At 49.2% G+C, this 21,266-nt stretch overlaps 1 protein-coding gene across 5 annotated transcripts in view; it reads right to left on the reverse strand.

Annotated features, from left to right (window-relative positions):
- Window positions 1–4,746: 4,746 nt before the first annotated feature.
- Bcas1 (brain enriched myelin associated protein 1) overlaps window positions 4,747–21,266 on the reverse strand; it is a 57,730-nt gene continuing 41,210 nt past the window's right edge. For 2 of the 5 annotated variants that reach the window (XM_069990024.1, XM_069990022.1), the window contains 4 exons: window positions 20,018–20,188; window positions 14,479–14,544; window positions 11,346–11,609; window positions 8,749–9,779 (listed from right to left, as the gene is read on the reverse strand). In XM_069990024.1, coding sequence (XP_069846125.1) covers window positions 9,705–9,779; window positions 11,346–11,609; window positions 14,479–14,544; window positions 20,018–20,188 — 576 coding nt within the window. In that variant the 3' untranslated portion in view covers window positions 8,749–9,704. Of the gene's footprint in view, window positions 5,680–8,748; window positions 9,780–11,345; window positions 11,610–14,478; window positions 14,545–20,017; window positions 20,189–21,266 lie in introns of those variants that run through there. The other 3 variants (XM_069990023.1, XM_069990025.1, XM_069990026.1) reach the window with 3 other exon arrangements.

Below are 21,266 nucleotides of genomic sequence, written 5' to 3' on the forward strand. Positions count from 1 at the left end.
TGGATTTTTTAAAACCATGTTCAGGACTAGGGTATCAAGTCTTGTTTTTGTCTTCTCAAAATGGCTACGCTACTTGTGAGCAACTGGCCAGTAAAGACAAGGTGGGAAGGGGTGGGAGGAAAGGGAAAAGCTCCCCTGCCACCCCCAGCTCTGGGAGGGCTTGTGTCCAAGTAGCAAGAGGCTCTGTTTTGTTTTTTAATGATGATGAAGTAGAGACTCGAGGCAGACTACAGAGACTGAAGGGAGGGCAGGCGTATCAGAGAGAAGAAACAAGTCCTAGCGGAAATTTCATAGGCTGACACACTCAGAGAACAGTTGAATCTCAGCGTTTGCACAAGCTTGAACATTTATTAATTACTGAGGGCTCTGTGCTAAGTGCTTGGCCTGGAATAGACCATGAAACTTCTGGGCAGACAGGCGCTGGTGACTCATGCCTGTAATCCCAGCTACTCAGTAGGCTGAGCTCTGAGGATCATGGTTGGAAGGCAGCCTGAGCAGAAGAGTCTCTGAGACTCTTATTTCCAATGAACCAACAACTTTGCAAAACTGTACCCATATTCGGTTCCTTCCATCGCTATTGGCCGGGGCTCTGCCAGTGACTGTCAATAACACAGGAGCTTGGCCCCAGGTCATCGATTCTGGAGGCCATCCCAGAAAGATGGTGACCCCCAGAAGCACAGAGGGAGAGAGTGTGCTTGTGATACCGTGACCGCGGTGGCTATAATATCCCTGCGTGGAAGGGGGGCTCCGTGGGAGCGTGCAGTCTGAACCTCACATCCGCCCTCTAAGAACTTTCTGCCAACTCCTACCCCTCGCAGGATGAGGGCTGCCTCTGGGGTGCGGAACCCCAGCTGTTCCTCAGGGTGCCCCGCAGGCAGGCTATAGAAGCTCTTTCAGTCCCTGCAGAAAGCCAGGAAGAAAAGCCAAGAACCCAGGGCCTTTGAGGAGGGAAGCCCAGAGTGCTGACATGACAGGGGGCGGGCCACCCAGGGCATCTGTTACTATGGCAACCAGCTGGTAGCGTAAGTAGATACAGCCAGGAAAACTCCTCCCCAGAAATCCCCATGTACTCCATAATGGGATGTACACCAGGAAAACCATCTTTCTTTTCTTTTCTTTTCCTTTCCTTTCTCTTTTCCTCTTCCTCTTACTCCTCCTCCTCTTCCTCTTCCTCCTTTTCCTCCTCTTCCTCCTCCTCTTCCTCCTCTTCTTCTTCCACCTCTTCTTCCTCCTCTTCCACCTCTTCTTCCTCCTACTTTTCCAACTTCCTTCTCCTCTAACTTCTTCAACTTCCTCCTTCTCCTTCTTGAGCTTCTTCCTCCTTCTCCCCTCCCCGTCCCCCACCCCCCCACCAACCAGTTGTCACAAAGAGGAGCGTGGGGGTGTAGTGTCGCCATTGCGCCCAGAAGGAGCAAGCTGGGTTCTACCTTGGACACACGTGCTGGTACCCTCGCTCACCTGTGATGCACACTGCTCTCTTGGACCCTGTGCTCACATACTTTAAACAACTATTTCATTTCCTCTGTTCAGCATCTCTCTAGACACATGCCTTTAGTATCCAAATGCTACAGAGGGGGTAAACTGAGGCCTAAAGAGGCAAAGGAACTGTGCAAGACTTCACAGCCGTGGGTCATGGCTGTGGACTCTCTTGGGTAGTTGACTGAACCAAATGCTTACTAACACTTGAAAAATAATGTGTCCCTTGAAGAGCTAAATCCACTTTGAGGCTTTATCTACGTGAGTATTATAATCATTACGTCTGTTTGAACAGAAAATGAGGCAGTTCATAACCTCTCTCGGACGGCTAATTCACTCAGTACATATTATTTGAACTGAGTTTGCACTTGAGCCTATCAGAAGCCACCGTCACTGAGATCTTTCTATGGCTCCCTATGGCCCTGCAGAAAGAGAGTTTGGGTGTCGTGGTACATTCTGGGAATTAAACTCAGGGCCAGGCTCCTGCTGCGCCTGCTACCTAACCACAGCTGCACCTCAGTGCTTGGAGTTTGTTGCAGCTTCTTACAGTGGACTCCTTCCGTGTGCACTGGACAGTCAGGCCTGGGCCGCCTCTCCAGGCCCCACCCACTGCCCACCCAGCCCAGCCCAGCCCAGCCTGCACAGCTACTGGCTAGTCACTCTAAGGTCTCTATGTCTTGCCACTTGCTTGTTTCATTGGGAACCACTTGGCCAGCCTTCCTTCTTCTTTGTGAGTTAGTTCTACTGTCCCTTCTGTAAATGGCCAATTTGTGCCCGTGTAGTCTTGTAGCAGTGCCTTCTCGAGACCACTGTGTGTTGCCTGCCTGTCTCTCCTACAGGCGCACACAACCTTGGGTAAGGTTGCCTTTCCTCTAGGCCGTAGGGTTCTGGGTTAGCTTCTCCTATCTGGGCACCTTTGGGCTGGTCTTTGGCCCAAACAATGAACTGGGGCTCCATGAAGTGGCTTCTGTACCTAGCCCAGTGCTCTTCAATGCTTTTCCCTGCCTTAGAGCTGTGGGGCTGGCTTGCTGTGATGCAGGTGACGGGTGCCACTCCAGGGTTTGTTCTGTGGATCTGGATAGGGATGGGAGAAGAGAGGGATCGTGAGACAGACAAGAGCTCCAGATCTTGCTAAGCGCCTCTTTCTGGAGAGCAGGCTTCCTCCAGGCACCGGCCCTGCCGGGCTGAATCTTGTGGGAACGGTTGACTCAGGCAGTGCTTCGCCTTAAAAAACAAACAACCCCAACAATACTGCTTCTTGCGTTCTTGTTAATTTCATCATTGCAGTTGTCTTCTCAACACTGACTTGGTCAAAAAGGTCAACTGAAACAGATGACATGAATCTCTGGCCTGTTAACAACAGGAGTTCTGCATTTTGCATAGTTTCAGGATGAAGTCAACCCACAGAACAAGGTGAGCAGAGGTTCAAAGTCCCAGAGGCAGGCTGTGACATCACCCTTAGTGTGGAGACCAGCCAGAACAGAGCCTCAGAGAACCAAAGCCAAGCATCTACAGATGAAATGGTACATAGCCATAATGTCATAATTATCGGTAGTCAACTTGAGTGGGAGTTTCTGATCCTTGGTGCTTAAAGTCTCAGATGCTGGAAGGTGTCATTTGCTACGTGTTTATTACGTAGCAGTGTTTGAATGGCCCATCTCACTCCAAGCTCACAGTAACTCACCCGTGGACACCATGGCTCTCCTATGACAGAGGAAATAGAGGGGAAAGCCGACTGGTTCCCCTCATGGCGGTGGACAGGGGAGGGGTAGGCTCACTTTCTGGACCATGGAAGACCAGCAAGGGTGACATCAGCACTCTTCAGTGACGCCAGCTTAAATGCTTTGCCACCATGCATTCTTCCTGGAGCGTCTTCAAAGGTGGAACAGAGAAGAATGGAAAAACGAACCCAATCCACTCATCTTTGTTTGGATGGCTGGGGGGTCAGAGAACGCAATTGCCTAATTTGGTTTTCTTGTTTCAGTTCCCTTGGTTAAACTTGACTGTATTCTAGAAGTCGATCAACAGACATTCTCCTAATGCCTCTCTGGCCTAGTTGTTTGGCTTTGCAATCATGGAATGGAGCCTGGTTCGAGAGCATGGAACCCCAGCTCCTGGAGCGCCCCCGGGCCGCTGGAGTTAGACAAGCCGTGTTTTTGTGGCAGGAAGTAATTAATGCAAGAAGGAGTTCCTCCATGGTCAGCAGTACAGGTGAGCTCCGGGGCCATGTAGTCAAGAAAGTATGATTCCAAAGCCAGTGAGCCAGCACACACCCCTGCAGGTGCTGCCTGGCCCCATCGTGAAATGAGACAAAGGAAACAGCGAGATTCCATGGGGGCCACGTAGCATGTGCACAAGTGCATGCGGACCATGATGTCTCAGCTGGAAGTGTGGTTTCTTTCCCTGCTCCCGGCCATGGCTTCTGCGCTGGGGGTGGGAAGGCTGGGATGGAAGCCCGAGGCAGTGGAGGTGACAGAATTCACAGAGTTCCCCAGAAAGCCCATTCATGCAAAGAGCACCTTCCTCCTTCACTGGAGATCTGAATTACGACATGCATGTAGATTTTGCTGTTCAGTAAAAAGTGGCTTTTTTTCTTAATGGAGCCCAGGGCCGCATCACTTCCACTGAGAGAATGAGCAGAGCCTACAGACAAGCCTGACTCTCCTCACTCTGCAAAACTGTATTCTTAAAAGGCTTAGACAGGTCTGGCTCCCCGGGTGATGCCTGTAATCCTGGCTACTCAGGAGGCTGAGATACAAGGATCGCACGTTGAAGCCATCCTGGGCAGGAAAGTCTGTGAGACTCTTCTCTCCCGTGAACCACTAAACAGCCTGCAGCAGAGCTGTGGCTCAAGTGGTAGAGTGCCAATCTTGAGTGAAAAGGCTCAGAGACAGTGCCCAGGTCGGGTCCTGAGTTCAAGCCCTAGGACTACCACCAAGATAGAAAAAACCCACCAAAAACGCGTAGAGAGTAGCATTGGGGGAGTGGTGTGGAGCTGTGGCATGTGCCGTGCCACCAAACACAGCCCTGCCCTGGCTTGGCAGGCAGACAAGGGAACAGTTGGCACAACTTCCCTTTCCTTCCCTTTAAGAGAGGTAGGGGAGATGATTTCATTCTAAAAATCTAATTAATCAATGATGATGATGATGATGATTATCTGCAGTGTTGTGGAGGAAACAGTACTCAGCTTGGCTTGTACTAGGCAAGCACTGAGCTACACCATTGGCCTGGCTTTCTCTCCCTCCCTCCCTCCCTCTCTCCCTCCCTCCCTTCCTTCTTTGGGGTTACTAGGATTTGAACCCAGGGCCTCACGTTTCCTAGGCAGGAGCTCTATCACTTGAGGGGTACCTCCAGGCCATTTTGCTTTAGTAATTTTTTTTTTTTTTTAGCCAGAATCTCCATTTTTGCCTTCAGAAGCTGGCCTAGAACTTCTGTCCTCCTCATCCCTCCCGTGTAGCTGGGGTGACAGACGTGTACCACCAGACTTATGACCAGCTTCTTTAGTGAGATGGTGTCTTACCTTTTGCCCAGACTGGCTTCAACTTTAATCCTCCTGATCTCTGTCTCCCCAGGGGCTGGGCTGAGCCACTGTGCCAGCTCCAGTTTGTTTCTTAGGACCTAGGGCCAGCTGTGCGCTTGCACAAGGAGCTAGTGGGCCCACTATGGCTTCCACAGAAGTTAACTTAATGGGAGCCAGAGTGCCCAAACTGTTTGCAATACACGAGGGCAATCCAACTGCTCTGTGTGTGTGTGTGTGTGTGTGTGTGTGTGTGTGAGAGAGAGAGAGAGAGAGAGAGAGAGAGACAGAGACAGAGACAGAGACAGAGACAGAGACAGAGACAGAGAGATGGGGCTCTCATAGTCTCCCTCTCTGGCCAGCATCTCTTTAGAGATGTGGCTTCTGCTTCCCGGTGGATTCAGGAGCGGCCTCACGGGCTGCTGAGAACAACTGTTCCTTTAAACCAATTCTTTTATGGATACCAGCCAAAGTCACAGTCAGCTGGAACCAGTGTGTGTGTGTGTGTGTGTGTGCACGTGTGTGTGTGTGTGTGTGTGTGCACGTGTGTGTGTGTGTGCGCACGTGTGTGTGTGTGTGCGTGCCTGCGCGTGTACAGTGGCATGGCCAGTAGTCCAGCTTGCTATCTCCACTCCTGGAAAGCCCACATCTTCCTGGCCTGGGAGAGGATGCGCTTCCCTGGGGACCTGGAAACAAACCAGCAGAGAAGTAAGGAGTGAGCAGAGCCCCGAGGACACCTCTGCCCTCCAGGCTGGGCAGGCAGCCGCGGCCTTTCTCCCGCCATGCCTGCCTGCTGCCTGCCTTTCCCTGCTGTTTTGCCCTGCCGAGGGCCTCGGCCACATTTGGAAATCTTCCACCCCAGCCTCAATCTGTCTGCATCCTAAGGGCTTCCTGAGCTCCCAAGGGAAATTAGTATTTCCTGTGAACGCATCAGAAATGCAATCACCTCCCAATCACACACACACAACACATGCACACATATCGCACACACGTACACACCAAGTACACATAAACACACAACATACCCAGCACGCACACCACATACATACCAAAGACAACACAGATATCACACACATACCATACATATACTACACACATACTACACGTACCACATATATACATGCCACACAGAAACCACATATACCACACAAGACACCACACACATGCCAAACACATACCACATAAACACATATACCACACATACCAAACACACTCACCACATACACAGACACACCACACAAACACACATACCACACACACCACACACAATACACAAGCATACCACATAAATCACACACCAAACACACAAACATACAGCACACACACACATACATACCACACACATACTGCACACATATCACACACACAAACACACATACCACAATACCAAACACAACACACACAAACGTATCACACAAATTATACATATACTGCAGACATACCACATAAACATATCACACAAGTCATATACATACACACAAACAACACAAACACACATACCACACACCAAATACACATTCAGAAGCATACAACACACAAACATGCATACCACACAGACACCACCCAGCAAATACACGAACATATAGAAACACACAATGCATGCAGCCCACACAAACATGCATACCACACAGACACCACCCAGCAAATACACGAAAATATAGAAACACACAATGCATGCAGCCCACACAAACATGCATACCACACATATCACACACAAACACACAACACATAAAACACACATGCCATACACATCAACCCCAGACACACACACACACACACACACACACACACACACACAATCCACAACAGAAAGGTGGGTGTGATGCTTGCTTCTCTGACTACAGGTGGGTTTACACTCCCATCAATGAGTCATTTAGGGGTTTAAAAAACCAAAAAAGGCACACAAGCATTTCATTAAGACGCCCTCCTCCTCTTTGTCCAAGGAGTGGGGTGTGGAGGGGAACTGCAGGGGTATCACCCACTGGTATTCTTTGCCAAGAGGCTCAGCACAAAGCCTCTTTTTGTTGGTTTTTTTCCTGTTTTGTTTCCGGGAAGGGGGAGGGGCTGGCCCTTCAATCTGCTTCTGGATCTGTCTGACATTTCTCCTGGGGCCCAGCGAGGTGAAAGTGGCAAATGACACTGTCACTTTCCTAAGGGACCTGGGGACCGGGGCTCACTGAAGGTGGCAGCAAGCGCGCCCCGAGGGGTTTCCAGACAAAGGGGTCGCCAGCTGCCTCATTTCCTAGACTCGGCCTCTTTCAGTAATGACGGCGCAGTGGATGGACAGTCACCCTTTGGGCAGTCCGCCGGGGCCTTTCCTGCCCAGTGGCCAGTGGAGCACTACGCTGGGAAGTGGCTCAAGGAGCTCTTAGGGGGCCTGGCGCCACCTCCTCATCTGGTCAGCAGGGTGAGGGCTGGGACCTGACTTCTGCCCACTGGGTCTTTAAAATCTAGAACTCAGCGGGTGCATGCTGGGAGACAGCAAACCACCAAATCTAAATCTGTATTTAGAAGACCTTCCTTCCTTCCTTCCTTCCTTCCTTCCTTCCTTTCTCTCCTTCCTTTTCCTTCCTCTCCTCTCCTTCCTTCCTTCCTTTTCCTTCCTTCCTTTCTCTCCTTCCTTCCTTCCTTCCTTCCTTCCTTCCTTCCTTCCTTCCTTCCCTTTTCCTTCCTTCCTTCCTTTCTTTCTTTCTTTCTTCTCTTTCTTTCTCTCTTTTCTTTCTCTCTCTCCTTCCTTCCTCCCTTCTTTCCTTCCTTCCTTTTCTCTTCCTTCCTTCTCATGGGCTTTCCTGCTAGGGCTGGCTTTGAACCCTGATCTTCAGATCTCAACCTCCTGAGTAGCCAGATTACAGGCATGAGCTACCAACACCTGCTGAGACTGTTTTTTTCTGGACCTAGCCCCCAAATGTCTTTTTGCCAAAGGTGACCCCCCTTCTCCCAGCATGTGCTAGGACCATGCATTCATTCCGTGATCATTTCTACTCTTTGGGAAGTGGTTGCACAGTTGATGGATGTATTTGTGTGAGCCAATATGCACGTGTGGCTCTGTGCTCCTTGCACGTCTGTGTGCGTGCACAGGTCCATTCCTGCAGACAGTGTGCATGTGCAAAGGATGGTTGTAGATACACCTGAATGTGTGTGTGTGTGTGTGTGTGTGTGTAGTGGACGTCATCCATGCATGTACACTCTGCTCAAGAATCTCAGCTCCTCAGGTTATTTATTGGCCTTGCTGCCCCTCCTACCTCCCAGGGCAGGCTGTGACTCAACTCCAGGGGACACAGGGCCGGTCCCCTGTCCTCAAGGTAAAACCAGATGCATGATGCAATTTGTGCACCAGCTGAGGCCAGCTCTTGCCCCTCCCCTCCCTGCCCTCTTCTTCTCCCCCCTTCCTGTTCTTTCCCTAAGCTTGTTCCCAGCTATGACACCAGTGAACTCCTCTTGTAGCCTGGCTATGACAGCATTTTTCTGAACGTTCTCTCTGCAAGGAAACCCAGGCAGATGTGGGAAAGCATTACCCTCCAGAGAGGACAATGGAGGTGAAGATCAAGCTGTAACAGCGATCTGCTTTAAAAGTTGACCATCAAAAGATTCTGGAGAAGGACATGTAGTTTTTTTTTTTATTCTCATTATTAAATCAGAAAAAGAAAGGTACAGTATACCTGCCTGCCAGTCATTTTAATGGACTCATGGTCCTGTTTAGTCCTCTGTACAGGAATTGGGGGCAAAAAATTGAAAAACAAAAAGCAACCCTTAGGTATGTGAATAATCTGTAAATGTTTATTAATTGGAGTTATAAGGAGGTTTTTTTTTAAATCAGAGAACCTGAGAACATTAGGAAATTACAGACAGACTCGCGATAAGTGTCAGACGGAACATATGAAGCCAGCCCTTCCGCCATCTGAGAAGCATTCAATCTTTGTTAGGGATTCTGGTGGCAGATTTAAAAAAAAAAAAAAAAAAGGAGGCTCTGGCTCCCCCTTGTGTTGAAAAATAAACCTGCAACCCCGATTACTTTTATTACTTTTTTTTTTTTCTTTTTTGGAGTTATAATTCTCACCCTTGTCCCTGAGACCCAGAAACAATTACTTCCCCAAATGATTGCAAGTGCTCTCCAAGAAACCATTTCCACCCCATCAATGACTCTCAAGGACCCACTTTGAACACCAGCTCTGAATTCTCCCCCTCTTCAGATCCCACACACTCCATTCTAGGAAACTGGCACCAGCCCAACATGGAGCTCGCCTGAATTCTCCCTCTTTGAAGCATTCACTTAAACAAGTGGATCCTCCTCTCCCCTCTCCAGGCTTAGAGGATGAGCATTTGCTGAAAAGCTCCATTCCCCCACTTCATAGATACGTTTTTTTTTTTTTTTTTTCTGCAACTTACTTGCTACCGCTATTGCACATGACACCAATGTCTTCCTCTACCTCCCTCTGCTCCTGGCGAACGACCATCCACTTTCCTGCTTTAACTAGATGGCCCGCTAACCCACCTTTATGGTGATTTTTCTAGGAAAGACTAGATCTGAGACGTAAATGATACACCTCAATGTACAACAGTCGGGCTTAAGCTCAGGTTTAGTGTGCAGGCAGGAGGCTATGGGACGGCTATGTGAAGAGGAGCTATATACACAGTGTGTGTCGGGGCAGGGGATGGAGTTGACAGAATGCATCCTGGGGAAGGAGAACCTGGCGGGGCGGCGCTGGTTTGTTTACTTGGCTTTGCCCACAGGTCCGATGGATACAGGGTCCGTCTGCACTTGGGCATCCAACATCCGCTTTGGTCCCTGGAGAAAAACAAAGCAGAGGTAGAAGACTGCTGAAGGCACTTAACAGGAGCAACAGTCATAATTTCATTAGTGTGTGTGTGTGTGTGTGTGTGTGTGTGTGTCTGTGCAAGAGGGCTTAAACTCAGGGTCTGGGTGCTGTCCCTTAGCTTCTTTTTTTGCTAGTTAATTGGAAGTAAGAATGTTTTATGTATTAATAACATGGCGTGTGTTACTCCTGGCTGTCACAGGAAGTAGGACTGTAAGCTCCACCCTACAGCATAGAGCAGTATAGGGTGTTGGTATAGGCTCCAGCGAAATACAGGTGCACACAGCAGATAATATGCACTGGATCAGCTGAATGGGCTTCTGATGTCACTTCCTGGGAGAACTGTCTAAGGGGTTTAACACCCTCGCTCCTTCCTGAACCCCAGGAGGGAAGGGACACTACAAGTCATGGAGTCTAAGTTTGTATGTGGACACAGTACTTGTGGTGAGCTACCTGCTGGAAAACTATTAACAATAGTGATTTCCAGTGGTCAAGTTGGACCCTTCATCCTGTCTAGGACACCTGTGGGGTGTGGGCTGTGATAACCAGAACCCGAGGGCAGCGGACTGCTTGGTGACAGGGGCGGTCAGGAACACTCAGAGCCGTGGCTGCTCCTTCCTCCGTCCCCACATCTGTCACCCCTGAGGAGACTCTGTGAGCCACCCCCTCCTCTGCTGGCCTCTGCCAGGCCATGTGGCTGTGTCTGAGGACTCCTCAACCTTGCTCAGGCTTTGGGGGCCGCCGTGGCGCTTGGGTGGGATGTGGTGTTCCTCGGGCAGCCTGGGAGATTGTTTCTGCTCATGTTTGCTCTTGAGAGCCTGGGCCCTATTCACTGCTCACCTGTCTGAACTTCAGCCAGGGGGTGGAGTGCTAGGCCACTCCTGGCCTCCACATTTGCACGGAAGTGTGAGCATTTGTTGTCTGACTTAGCACCAGCCTCTCAGGATACCGCCACCCCTCTGAGGAGGCTGGCTAGGCCCATGTCATCTGTGACCCTTCCCAGGAAAATGTCCTGGCTGGGCATCGTTCTTAGGACCTCATTTCTTCTCAGGCTGACCCTGTGAGGGGGTCCCGAGGAGCCCCTCCTTGGAAAAATACTTGAGACTCAGAAAGGTGACCCAGCCTGCAAGTGACAGCGCTACAGTCGCGTGTACATCCTGGAGCACGCTAACTGCACCCATGCACTTCAGTTGTTAAGGGCGATGCTCTTCTTCTGCTGTGGAAGTGAGTGCTGACATTTAAAATGAGCTGCCTTCCCAGGCAACCCTGTCCTTCACATCTGTCCCACGACCCTGCAGGACAACACACAGCTTCTCTCTCTTCTCCAAACACACCAAACTCACCCAGCTCAGTACCCCCCGGACTTGAGCCGGTGCTGTGCCTGGTCCCACTAAAGCGTCCCCGGCCTCCTGTCTGGCACCACCGACCCTCCTGGACCCCCCAACTCAAAGCAGCACATGGCTCTGCTCCCCATGCCTCTCCATTTTGGAAATGGAAATATTGCCTAAAATCGGGGGGGGGGGGCGGAATCCACCTACCAGGCCCTTGAGGAAGCCCCCGAGGGACTGCCGCCGCTTCTCGGGTCTCTTCTGGGGCTTGTCCCCGTTCTGCAGTGAGTTCGAATCCACCCTGGCCTGCTGGGCACACTGGGCGGGCTCTCTGGCCTCCTGTTTGCCGCTCTTCGGCTTGTTCCCCTCGGGCGCTGGCTTCTTCTCCTTCGAGGACCCCTCTTTGCCCTGCTGGGCTGCCCCCGTGGGCTCCGGCTCGGGGGGCGTGGTGGCCTTCTCTGTGGAGTTGGAAGTCTGCAGCAAGTTCAAACACAGCCCGTTTTCAGTGGCCGAGACCCAGGTCTCCACAGAGGAATGGATCTTACAGCAGGGATGCTCACACTCCCAGGAGTTTCAGGTGAAATGGAACACAAGCTATGCAAGGTGGCACACAGCGGGCGACACACTGATTTCTCTGAGGATGCAGTACTTAATTTTGTGCATCCCCAGCAAGCATTCTGCTCCCTTTTTTGGTAGACTTTGGATTTATCCGAGAAGTTACCCTTCTCCCCTGTCTATTCTGCGTGGTCTAGGGAAATGAATCCTGCCCCCCCCTCCACCCCGGACAAAACCACGTGACTCTAAGCCTGGCCAATCAGAGCATCGCACCGCATTGGCGAACTATGATTGGTTCAAGGTAGTCAAAGCCAGACAGAAGCTTTGCTAAAGTAACCCAGAGGGGCCTTGTCATTTTCCATTAGAATTGAAATGATGAAAATAGAAGCGTGGGGTGCCCAGAACTGAAGTCATTCCAGGAAAATAGGCCTTGAGAGGAAGCCCACATAAGAAAGCTGAGGAGAGGGGAGGGGGAGGGAAAGAGGAAAGGGGGGGAGGGGAGGAAGAAAGAGAAAGAAACCAGGGGCTAACATGTCATGCGTTACTCCTGGATCTAGCTATTCCTGAAGCATTGTCCTGCCTATGCCAGCTTCAAGACATTGACAATTATCAGCAACAGCAGCCAGTGTTCCCAGGAAGCTATCTGTAGCCTGCATGCACACTGCATCCTGCTACCACCAAGCTACCAGTGCCTAGATGCAAATTCCCCAGAGCCACAGCCAGCTCAGAGACGGAGATGGCCCCAGAGAACAGCAACTGCACCAGGAGTCCTTAGACAGGCCAGGAGCCAGTGACCATTTGACCTCCTGTGCCATTTTAATTGGGTAGACTGTTTGAAGATTAGCAAGTGGCTGAACACTCAGGATGTGGCCAGGTGTTGGTGGCTCATCCCAGCTACTCAAGGAGGCTGAGATCTGAAGCCAAGTAGAAAAGTCTGTGAAACTCTTCATCTCTAATTAACTCACACGCACACTCACACAAAAGCCAGAAGTGGAGCTGTAGCTCAAGTAATAGATTGCTAGCCTTGAGCAAAAAAATCCAAGGGACAGCACTCAAGACACTGAGTTCAAAAACGGCAGTGCATGCATACACAGACACAGACACAGACAGACAGACAGACAGACAGACACACACACACACACACACACACACACACACATGTGTACAGAGCTAAGGATCTGGAGTCAGGGATCTGGTGTGGATTTATACCACCCACTCTGGCTGCATGACCTGGAATAAACTGTCTGGTCTTTTCGGTTGACTTGTCTGTGTGGAAGGAACAAAAGACGGACGCTCATGGCAGGGAAAGGGTTAAGTTAGCTGGGGATGAAAGGCCTGTTTGGCCTGTGTCTGGGCTGTGCCAGGCTCCTTTGCTTTGTCCTGGAGTGCAGAAGATCCAGGAGAAGGAACTGGCAGTTCTGCATCCCGAGAAGCCCCAAGGAGTGGCAGAGCTGGCGGGCCTGGGAACATGGTGGCCGTTCCTCTCTTTGGGATTCTGAGTGCCATGGGCAGATGCTCAGGGTGACACAAGGAGGCCCCGGGTCCCTCGGGCTTATCTCTATCCCTTCCTCTCCACCCGTACTTCTCAGCTCATGGCCTCCACCTTTCCTTCCAGGAAAAGGCTTCCAAGTAGATGTTAATTTTTCTTCTGTCTGCTGTCAGGGCTGTGGGCCAGGTCTCAAAGTGTCACCTGCTTCTGTGGTCTAAAGAAGGCTGACCCATCTCATGGGACACACAGCTGCTCTTTTTTTCTATGTGTGTGTGTGTGTATGTGTGTGTGTGTGTCCGTGCATGCACACCAGTCCTGGGGCTTGGACTCAAGGCCTGAGCACTGTCCCTGAGCTTTTCTACTCAAGGCTAGTGCTCTACCACTTGGCTCATTTCAACTTCTGGCTTTTTGCTGATTAATTGGAGATAAGAGTCCCATGGACTGATACCTGGGCTGGCTTCAAGTCACAATCCTCCAATCTCAGCCTCCTGAAAGCTAGGATATCAGGCGAGAGTCCCAGAGGCCTGGCTTGCTGTCCTTTGCTTACACGCGTGGTTATTTCCCCAGGGATGTCTCTGCTCGCCAGTGTGCCTGTCTCTCTCGCTCTCCTGGACTGGAGGGTGAGCCCTGTTCCTCCCTGGTATTATTCCCCAGCACCAGGTCTCCTTTGGCACGTGTTGATTGGATGGTGGGCAGCAAGATGCCCTCCACATACTCCCACCACACATTCCTTCCCCATTGTGTAGGCTGGCGGTGGGACACACAGGAAACTCTGGCTCTCACTGGCTATCTGCCAGAGGGGATTTTGATGGACAATGTCCATTTACCACATGAAGGCCCATTCCCCCCAGGCTGGTATTTCCTTTTTACTGGCTTAGAACCTGATGTTTACAGATAATAATGAATGATTCTCTGGTTTCCTTGTCTGTGGATTCAGTCTAGAATGGAAACCTGCTGGGTGCTTGAGTTCTGGATGGGGTTGGGAACGGGCAGAGGAGACAGGCAGCTCACAGGTGGTGAATGGTTATGATCTGTGATCAGTGCCAGCAGGAATGGAGAAGGAGACCTAAAAATGACTGGTGGGCTTGGAAGGGCTCTCAGGGGAGATCGGTGCCAAGTGACCGGGGACCTGCAGCTACCCCTTGCTGCATCTGCAGAGCCCAACCCAGCGCCTGCTGCTGAGTCTGGGGCTGGGGCACCAGTTGGCTGTGGCTCAGAATCACATGGGAAACGAGGCTGCAGAGAGAGAGAGAGGGCACAGCAGCTACACCCGCCACCATGGAGTTCAAGCTCACTTACGTGGTAGCCAGAGTCTTTCCCATCCGGTTCTCCAGAGCGGGTGGTCCCTCCATCCCCTCTCACTGACTACAATAACAAGCACACGGTGACCCTTCAGCTATCACAGGCACGGTGAGTGCCAGGAGTGCTGGGCAACTCTGAAATGGACGCTCTTAGTCATTTGTTCTAGAGATTCAGGATCAAGGAAACTCGAAGACCACGGTAGGTGCAGTGGCTCACACCTGTATTCCTCCTGTTTGGGAGGTACAGATTGAGGATCACAATTTGAGGCCAGCCCAGGTATCAAATTTCATAAGACTCCATCTCAACCAATGGCTGGGTGCAATTGTATCTGCCTGTCCACCCCAGTGACACAGAGAAACACACATCTGGGAAGAGCAACATCCAAGCCAGCCTGAGCATAAGAAAGAACATACTGCAAATAGATGGCCTTTTCGAAAATAATCAAGGGAAAAAGAAGCTGGGGACATGGTTCAAGTGGTAGAGTGCCTGCCTTTTAAGCACAAGGTCCTGAGTTTAATCTGCACTAGCACCAGATAATAACCTTCCTGAGAGATAGGGATCTGGATATGGAGCCTCCTTCTCATCACTCCACCTCCACATCCTTTCAGCGGCAGGGGGCTGAGGTGTGTGTGTGTGTGTGTGTGTGTGTGTGTGTGTGTGTGTGTGTGTGTGTGTGTGCGCGTGCGTGCGTGCGCGCGCCGTACCATCTGGGTAAAGGGGGAGCCTGAGAGGTTGACAAAACAGAACGAACAACTTTCACTCTATCTCAGGGCTGGGAAGGTAGGCGTTCGCAGACCCACGGGAGTCCCCCAGTCCTGACTGCAAAAGGTTTCCACACTCAGGGCACATGGGACCCACTCAGCACAGGCCCCTGCCCCACTGAGTGTACATCACCGACAATTGGTGATATTGCTGTTATCGTTAGTACTGACATCACATGATGGCGATGCCCCGAAGCATGGGAGGAAGGCAGACATTGCCCAGATAAATACTTGCTCAGAAATTCTTCCTTTAAAGAGCAGATCATCACCAGTACATTAATATTCAGGGAAAGACTGGGATGAGGGAGACTCCTCCCTGCGTCTGTTCTCCCCAGATAGTAATTCTGAACAGTTTTGATTATACCTATTAGATTGTGTGTAATCAGCAAGAACCTCATTTCTTGGCTATCTCTTGATTTAAGTCTTTAATTGGCCCAATATTAAAGTTCACAGTCTCTCTCTAAGCCTGAGGATATTACTCCAGCCAAGGTTTTCCTATAAAACTAATGGTCCATGGAAAGAGCTGTCAGGAAGAGTTAAAAAAATAACATGCAATGCCATGGAGAGGGGAGAGGTGCTGTTATATGTACAGATGCTAACTCCCAAACCCACACAGCTCTACCTTCCACCAGTTTGGTTCTGAGTCTGCCTACTTGGTTGGTGGGTGCATGAATTCAGCATCCTGGTCATTTACTTTGTAAAGACAAACTAGCACATTAGATATCTACTTTCCTGGTGTGCAGCTGAATTAATATGCATAAGGGTGCTTTGTTATTTAGCAAATGCTGATATCTAAGATGCTTCTTGTAATTACTCCAGAGCACAGGGGGGTCTGTAGGATTTCTGTGAAGTGGTGCTTCTTACATGTGGGCTACATGATGTTAGGTCTTACAGGATTTTGTTTTCTTTTAACTCAAATACAAGATGCTATTTTTTTCTATTTTTATTTTTATGAGAAGTTGATTTCTGGAAAGAAAATTGTTTCCTTAGTAAGGATTTAGGCAATGTATTTGGTTCAAAATAAAATTATTCAACTGAGAGTCATTCTGCCATGGAATATTAAAATATGTGAAAGAAACAAGAGTGACAAGAGGGTTGAAGGTAGAAAACCAATAATACGGTGACTGGAGAGACCATACAGAACAGTGTTTGCAATTCGGTTTTCTACTGAATCATTCCCTCCTTCTCCCTCCCTCCTTCCTGTCTTCCTATTTTTCCTCCTTCCTTTGCTCCCTCCCTCCTTCCCTTTCTTTGTCTCTCTCTCTTCCTCTCCCTCTCTCTCCAGGGGTCTCACTGCATAGCCCAGGCTGACCTAGAATTCATGATCCTTCTACCTCAGCCACCTAAATGCTAGAATTAAGGGGTATGTCATCCTGCCTAGGTTAAATCAATTATTTGCTTTGAATAATATATATTTTTTCTTTTTTGCCAGTCCTAGGTCTTGAACTCTGGGCCTGGGTGCTGTCCCTGAGCCTCTTTGTGCTCAAGGCTAATCCTCTACTAATCGAGCCACAGCACCACTTCCAGCTTTTTCTGAGTAGTTTATTGAAGATAAGAGTCTCACAGACCTTCCTACCTGGGCTAACTTCAAACCTCTATCCTCAGATCTCAGCCTCCTGAGTAGCTTGGATTACAGGTGTGAGCCACCTGTGCCTAGCTAAATCGTATTTTTCCAATACTATTTAAAATGAATTTGAAACATTCACTTATTTGGCTCCAAGGAAGCCCCTCAAAATTTCTGCTGTGCTTCACAGCAGGCTGGCACATCACTATTTACAAGCCCTTCAAGGAGGCTTTTTCCCCCTGCTGCATAAATCCAAGACTTTAAAAATCAATTTGGAAGCCATGAATATGTTGCCAAAAGCTACTTCCTGAAAAATAATCCCTGGGGCTGACTTCCAGGAGTAGGGTATCTTAACACGTATACCTAAAAGTGAGTGGCTAAAGGCCTTCAAGAGAGGGAGAAGCATGCGTGAGAGGTCTGGGACCCACTGGGTCTGGGCATTGAGTCGGATTCCCCCCCTCGCCATGGAGTGTATTCTCCATGAGGATGGAGAGTCCTCACGATGCAAGATCACTGCTGAACTTCTACTGTCCAGAATGTAAGTGAGCACTGGCTAATTCTTCGTTGAACAAAGTAAATGAGTGAAAGAAGAACTGGAAAAATCTAAATGTCCACCAGTGGAATAAAGGTTACTCTGAATGGGCAATACCAGCCAAAGAACTTGTAAACAGTGTAGCGGTTTTATATCAGGGGTTACAAACTCACATGTCCACAGGGACAGAGCCAGCCAAGGAATGAGCTGGCCTGGCCTAACTGCAGGGAGCAGTGGGAATATTTGTGGACTGCAAAGGCCACAACTTAATCATAAAAGAGAAAAAGGACAATCAGGATGGCTGGAGTTCTAAGTGAAAAGCCCAGCAGCCATGGAAGCTTTGGAGCAGTGTTTGAGAGTTAAAAGGAGGGGCTGGGAAGGTGGCTCAGTGGTAGAGTGAGTGCCTCGCTCGAATGCATGAGGCCCTGGGTTCGATTTCTCAGTACCACATAAGCAGAAATAGCCAGAAGTGGTGCTGTGGCTTTAGTGGTAGAGCGCTAGCCTTGAGCTGAAGAGCTGAGGGACAGCGCCCAGGCCCAGAATTCAGGCCCCATGACTGACCCAAAAATAAAAAAGTTAAAAGGAAAGAATAATATTCAACTTCTGAGGTAGTACGAACACCGAACATGACAAACCTGTTGTTCTTCTCCACCGAGGGCTGCTGAGGAAGACAGTGTCCTCTCTTCCCTCTGCCCCTATTCTATGGAGAGCCAATCCCAAAGGATTTTCATATCCAATCCTCTCCCCACCCAAGCACTAAGACGTTTCTAGCTTTGGCTGCTGGAAAAGTGCATCTAATAGACACCACTGGGAGTAAACTGAGGTAATGTGGAGCCTCATTCAAACTTGAAAGTTTATTGGGGATGGATGCAAGGCGTGGGTTAGAAAGTTCATGCATTATTCAGTTTCTTTTGTTTTCCTCTCTTTTAAGTCAAGTTGCTTGGAAGGGACTGTTACTCTATTTTCTATTTTTTTCTGTATTTCTTAACTAGCCAGCATCCAGAAAATGGATTGCTCATGGTATTTTGGTGAAATATTGGTGATCTCATTTATCATTCAGATGAGTTGCCAGAACCTGGTCGATGTGTGTTCTTGGCCTGGCATAAAAATTGGCTTAGACACTGTAAATGGTGATCTTGGTGCTAAATTGTAGAGCTAGTGGCCAGCAATAGAGATAGCCCAGCCACACATAGTACCCCTGACCTACTTTATACCTTTGACTCTGCGAGAAACCAACACAAAAAAGGAAATGAGTCCTGCCAACAATCTCTGACAGAATTATTCCTAATACACTTCAGCCCCCGCTGGCAAGGGGTTTACTGTGTTTCATTTTGTTTGTGGACTAGAAAGAACTCTTTACGGGTCTGATCTTATGAAACTGGAGAATTTTCTTTCTCTAAGGATTAAACTCCCAGATACTGAAAATAAAGACACATTATAATTAAGTTTGTGTTTTTCATTAAAAGAGAATTAAATCAATGACCTTTAACTTGAGGTTTGGTTAACCTGCTGATTTTATGTTTTGTTTCATTGTATTATAGAAGTTCCTGGCTGTTGAAGTCATATAATGTGTGTATACTTTTGTTGTTGTTTATTTTTTGTTTTGATACCAGTACTGGGGTTTGAACTCAGGGTCTTAAATTCTTATTCACTTGGCTTTTCCACTCAAGGTATGTGCTTTATCTCTTGAGCCACACCTCCCATTCTAGCTTTTTTTTTTCTGGTTTACTAGAGGTAAGAGTCTCTTGAATTTATCTGTTCTGGTTGGCTTCGAACTATGATCCCTAGATCTCAGCTTTCGGAGTAGCTGGGATTACAGTCAGGAGACACAAGGGCTCAGCAGAGATAGGAGTCTCATGGACTTTCCTGCCTAGGCTGGCTTTGAACCATCATCCTCAGATCTCAGCCTCCTGAGTAGCTAGGATTACATGCCTGAGCCACTGGCTCAGTCATTCCTTGAGAAAGGGTGTTACTATGTGTCCTAGACTGGTCTCAAATCTTACGATTTTCCTATCTGTAAGCCTGAGATTACAGGTGTACACTACCATACCTACATAATTTGGACTTTTAACACAATCCTTAAAAATACCATGTGTCCTTTTGTTTGTTTTGTGTGTCAGTTGCAGGACTTGAACTCAGGGCTTGGTTGCTGTCCCTGAGCTCTTTTACTCAAGGCTGGCACTCTACCACTTTGAGTCACAGCACAACTTCCAGTTTTCTGGTAGTTAACTGGAGAAAAGAGTCTCATGGCCTTTCCTGCTCAGGCTGGCTTTCAATGGCTATCCTCAGATCTCAGCCTCCTGAGTGCTAGGATTACAGGTGTGAGCCACTGGCACCTGGCCTGCCTTATGTTCTTTAGGTAAATAAAAATATTTGAACCAAAGGGAACTCAATATTATCACCCTAATGAGAAATGCAGTATCATTTGCCACCCACAGAAGGAAACTTTAAACACACACAACATGAAAGGCAGGCAGTACCATTAATTTCTAGGACGCCTAGGACCTTTGACCACCTCATTCTTAGTTAAAAAGGGAACTGGGTGGGGTTAAAGAGGGGTTAGAGTATTAGTAGCACATTTCCTCTATGATCCTCTATGATGGAGCTGCATGTGCACCATTCATGTTCTGTTTCTGTGCCCCAAGTGTCACCTTCAATCCCGTGCAGGCGGGCACTTACCATTTGTCTGAGAAATGCCATCAGGGAGCTCCTCCGTGGTTGGCTCTCTTCTTCTTGGAGCTTCACTTGTGTGGGTTCAGGCGCAGCCTCGCCTTCAGTGAGGTCCACTGTCTGCAAGGTGCACTCTACTTTCTCAAACCTTACAGTCTCTACTGCTGAGTCACACACCACCTGAGTTGTTTTGCCAGGTAAGGAGAAAGTGAAACAGAAAGCCAAACCAGGGCAGGTGTCTCCCCCACAACACGTTTTCTACAGGGTCTCATGATGGAGCGGCTGTTCTTCCTAGTCAGATCTTCTAGAAGTGACCCTCTTCAAGTGCGGGATGTGATCCCAAACAGCCAGAAGCTGGGTGACTGACGGGTGGACTTCCCTGGAGATAGAAGGCCCCCTGGGGCACAAGGCATTGCCAGGAGGTCCCTTTTGTGTGTGTGTGTAACTTCACTCGAGCAATCCCAACACTTGGGGCTACCATAGAGGCAACGACACCTGGCCCCCTCACACCTCTTCTGAGACTGCGGCTTTGCAGGAGGACATTGCAAAGGCCACTAGATTTCCCAGACTGGATTTCCTCCGTGACACCTGCACCTTCTCACCCGTCGCTTACTGCTGGGGCTTGGCTGAGGCGCAGGCTTCCAGAATGAACCTGACAAACAGGAGCTACCAACTTGTCAGTGGCTCCTTCTCACTCCCTGTCAGCTCAGATCTACCAAGAGAACCTGGAAGAAGGCTGACTTGAACTCTGGGCCTGGGCGCTGTCCCTAAGCTCTTCAGCTCAAGGTGAGCGCTCTACCACTTGAGCCACAGCGCCACTTTCAGTTTTCTGATGGAGATAAGAGTCTCATGGACTTTCCTGCCTGCGCTGGCTTTGAACCATGATCCTCAGATCTCAGCCTCCTGAGTAGCTAGGATGACAGGTGTGAGCCACCAGCACCTGGCTTTGTCATCTCCTATTATCAACAAACATGGAGAAGTACCCGACACCAGGTTAGCATGCAGAACACCCCAAAGCTTAGCAATAAAACCACAGGAGCACATTCCAGTACTTCTTAAGACATGTTGTGACTTCTGTTTCCCTTCTAGTGTGTTAATAAGCAATGGCCCGCTAGGTGAGAAAAAGGGACAGTAAGGATGATTGTGAATGGATCTCAAGTTGTGATAGCCCATGACAATAAAAAGAAAGAAAGAAAGAAAACCACTGGATTAGCCAAATGTGCGTGTGAATTAGCTCCTGGGGCCCCAGCCTGACTCT

Source organism: Dipodomys merriami, unplaced genomic scaffold, assembly GCF_024711535.1.
Source record: "Dipodomys merriami isolate MVZ:Mamm:240054 unplaced genomic scaffold, mDipMer1.0.p SCAF_39, whole genome shotgun sequence".
NCBI classification, from domain to species: Eukaryota; Metazoa; Chordata; class Mammalia; order Rodentia; family Heteromyidae; genus Dipodomys; species Dipodomys merriami.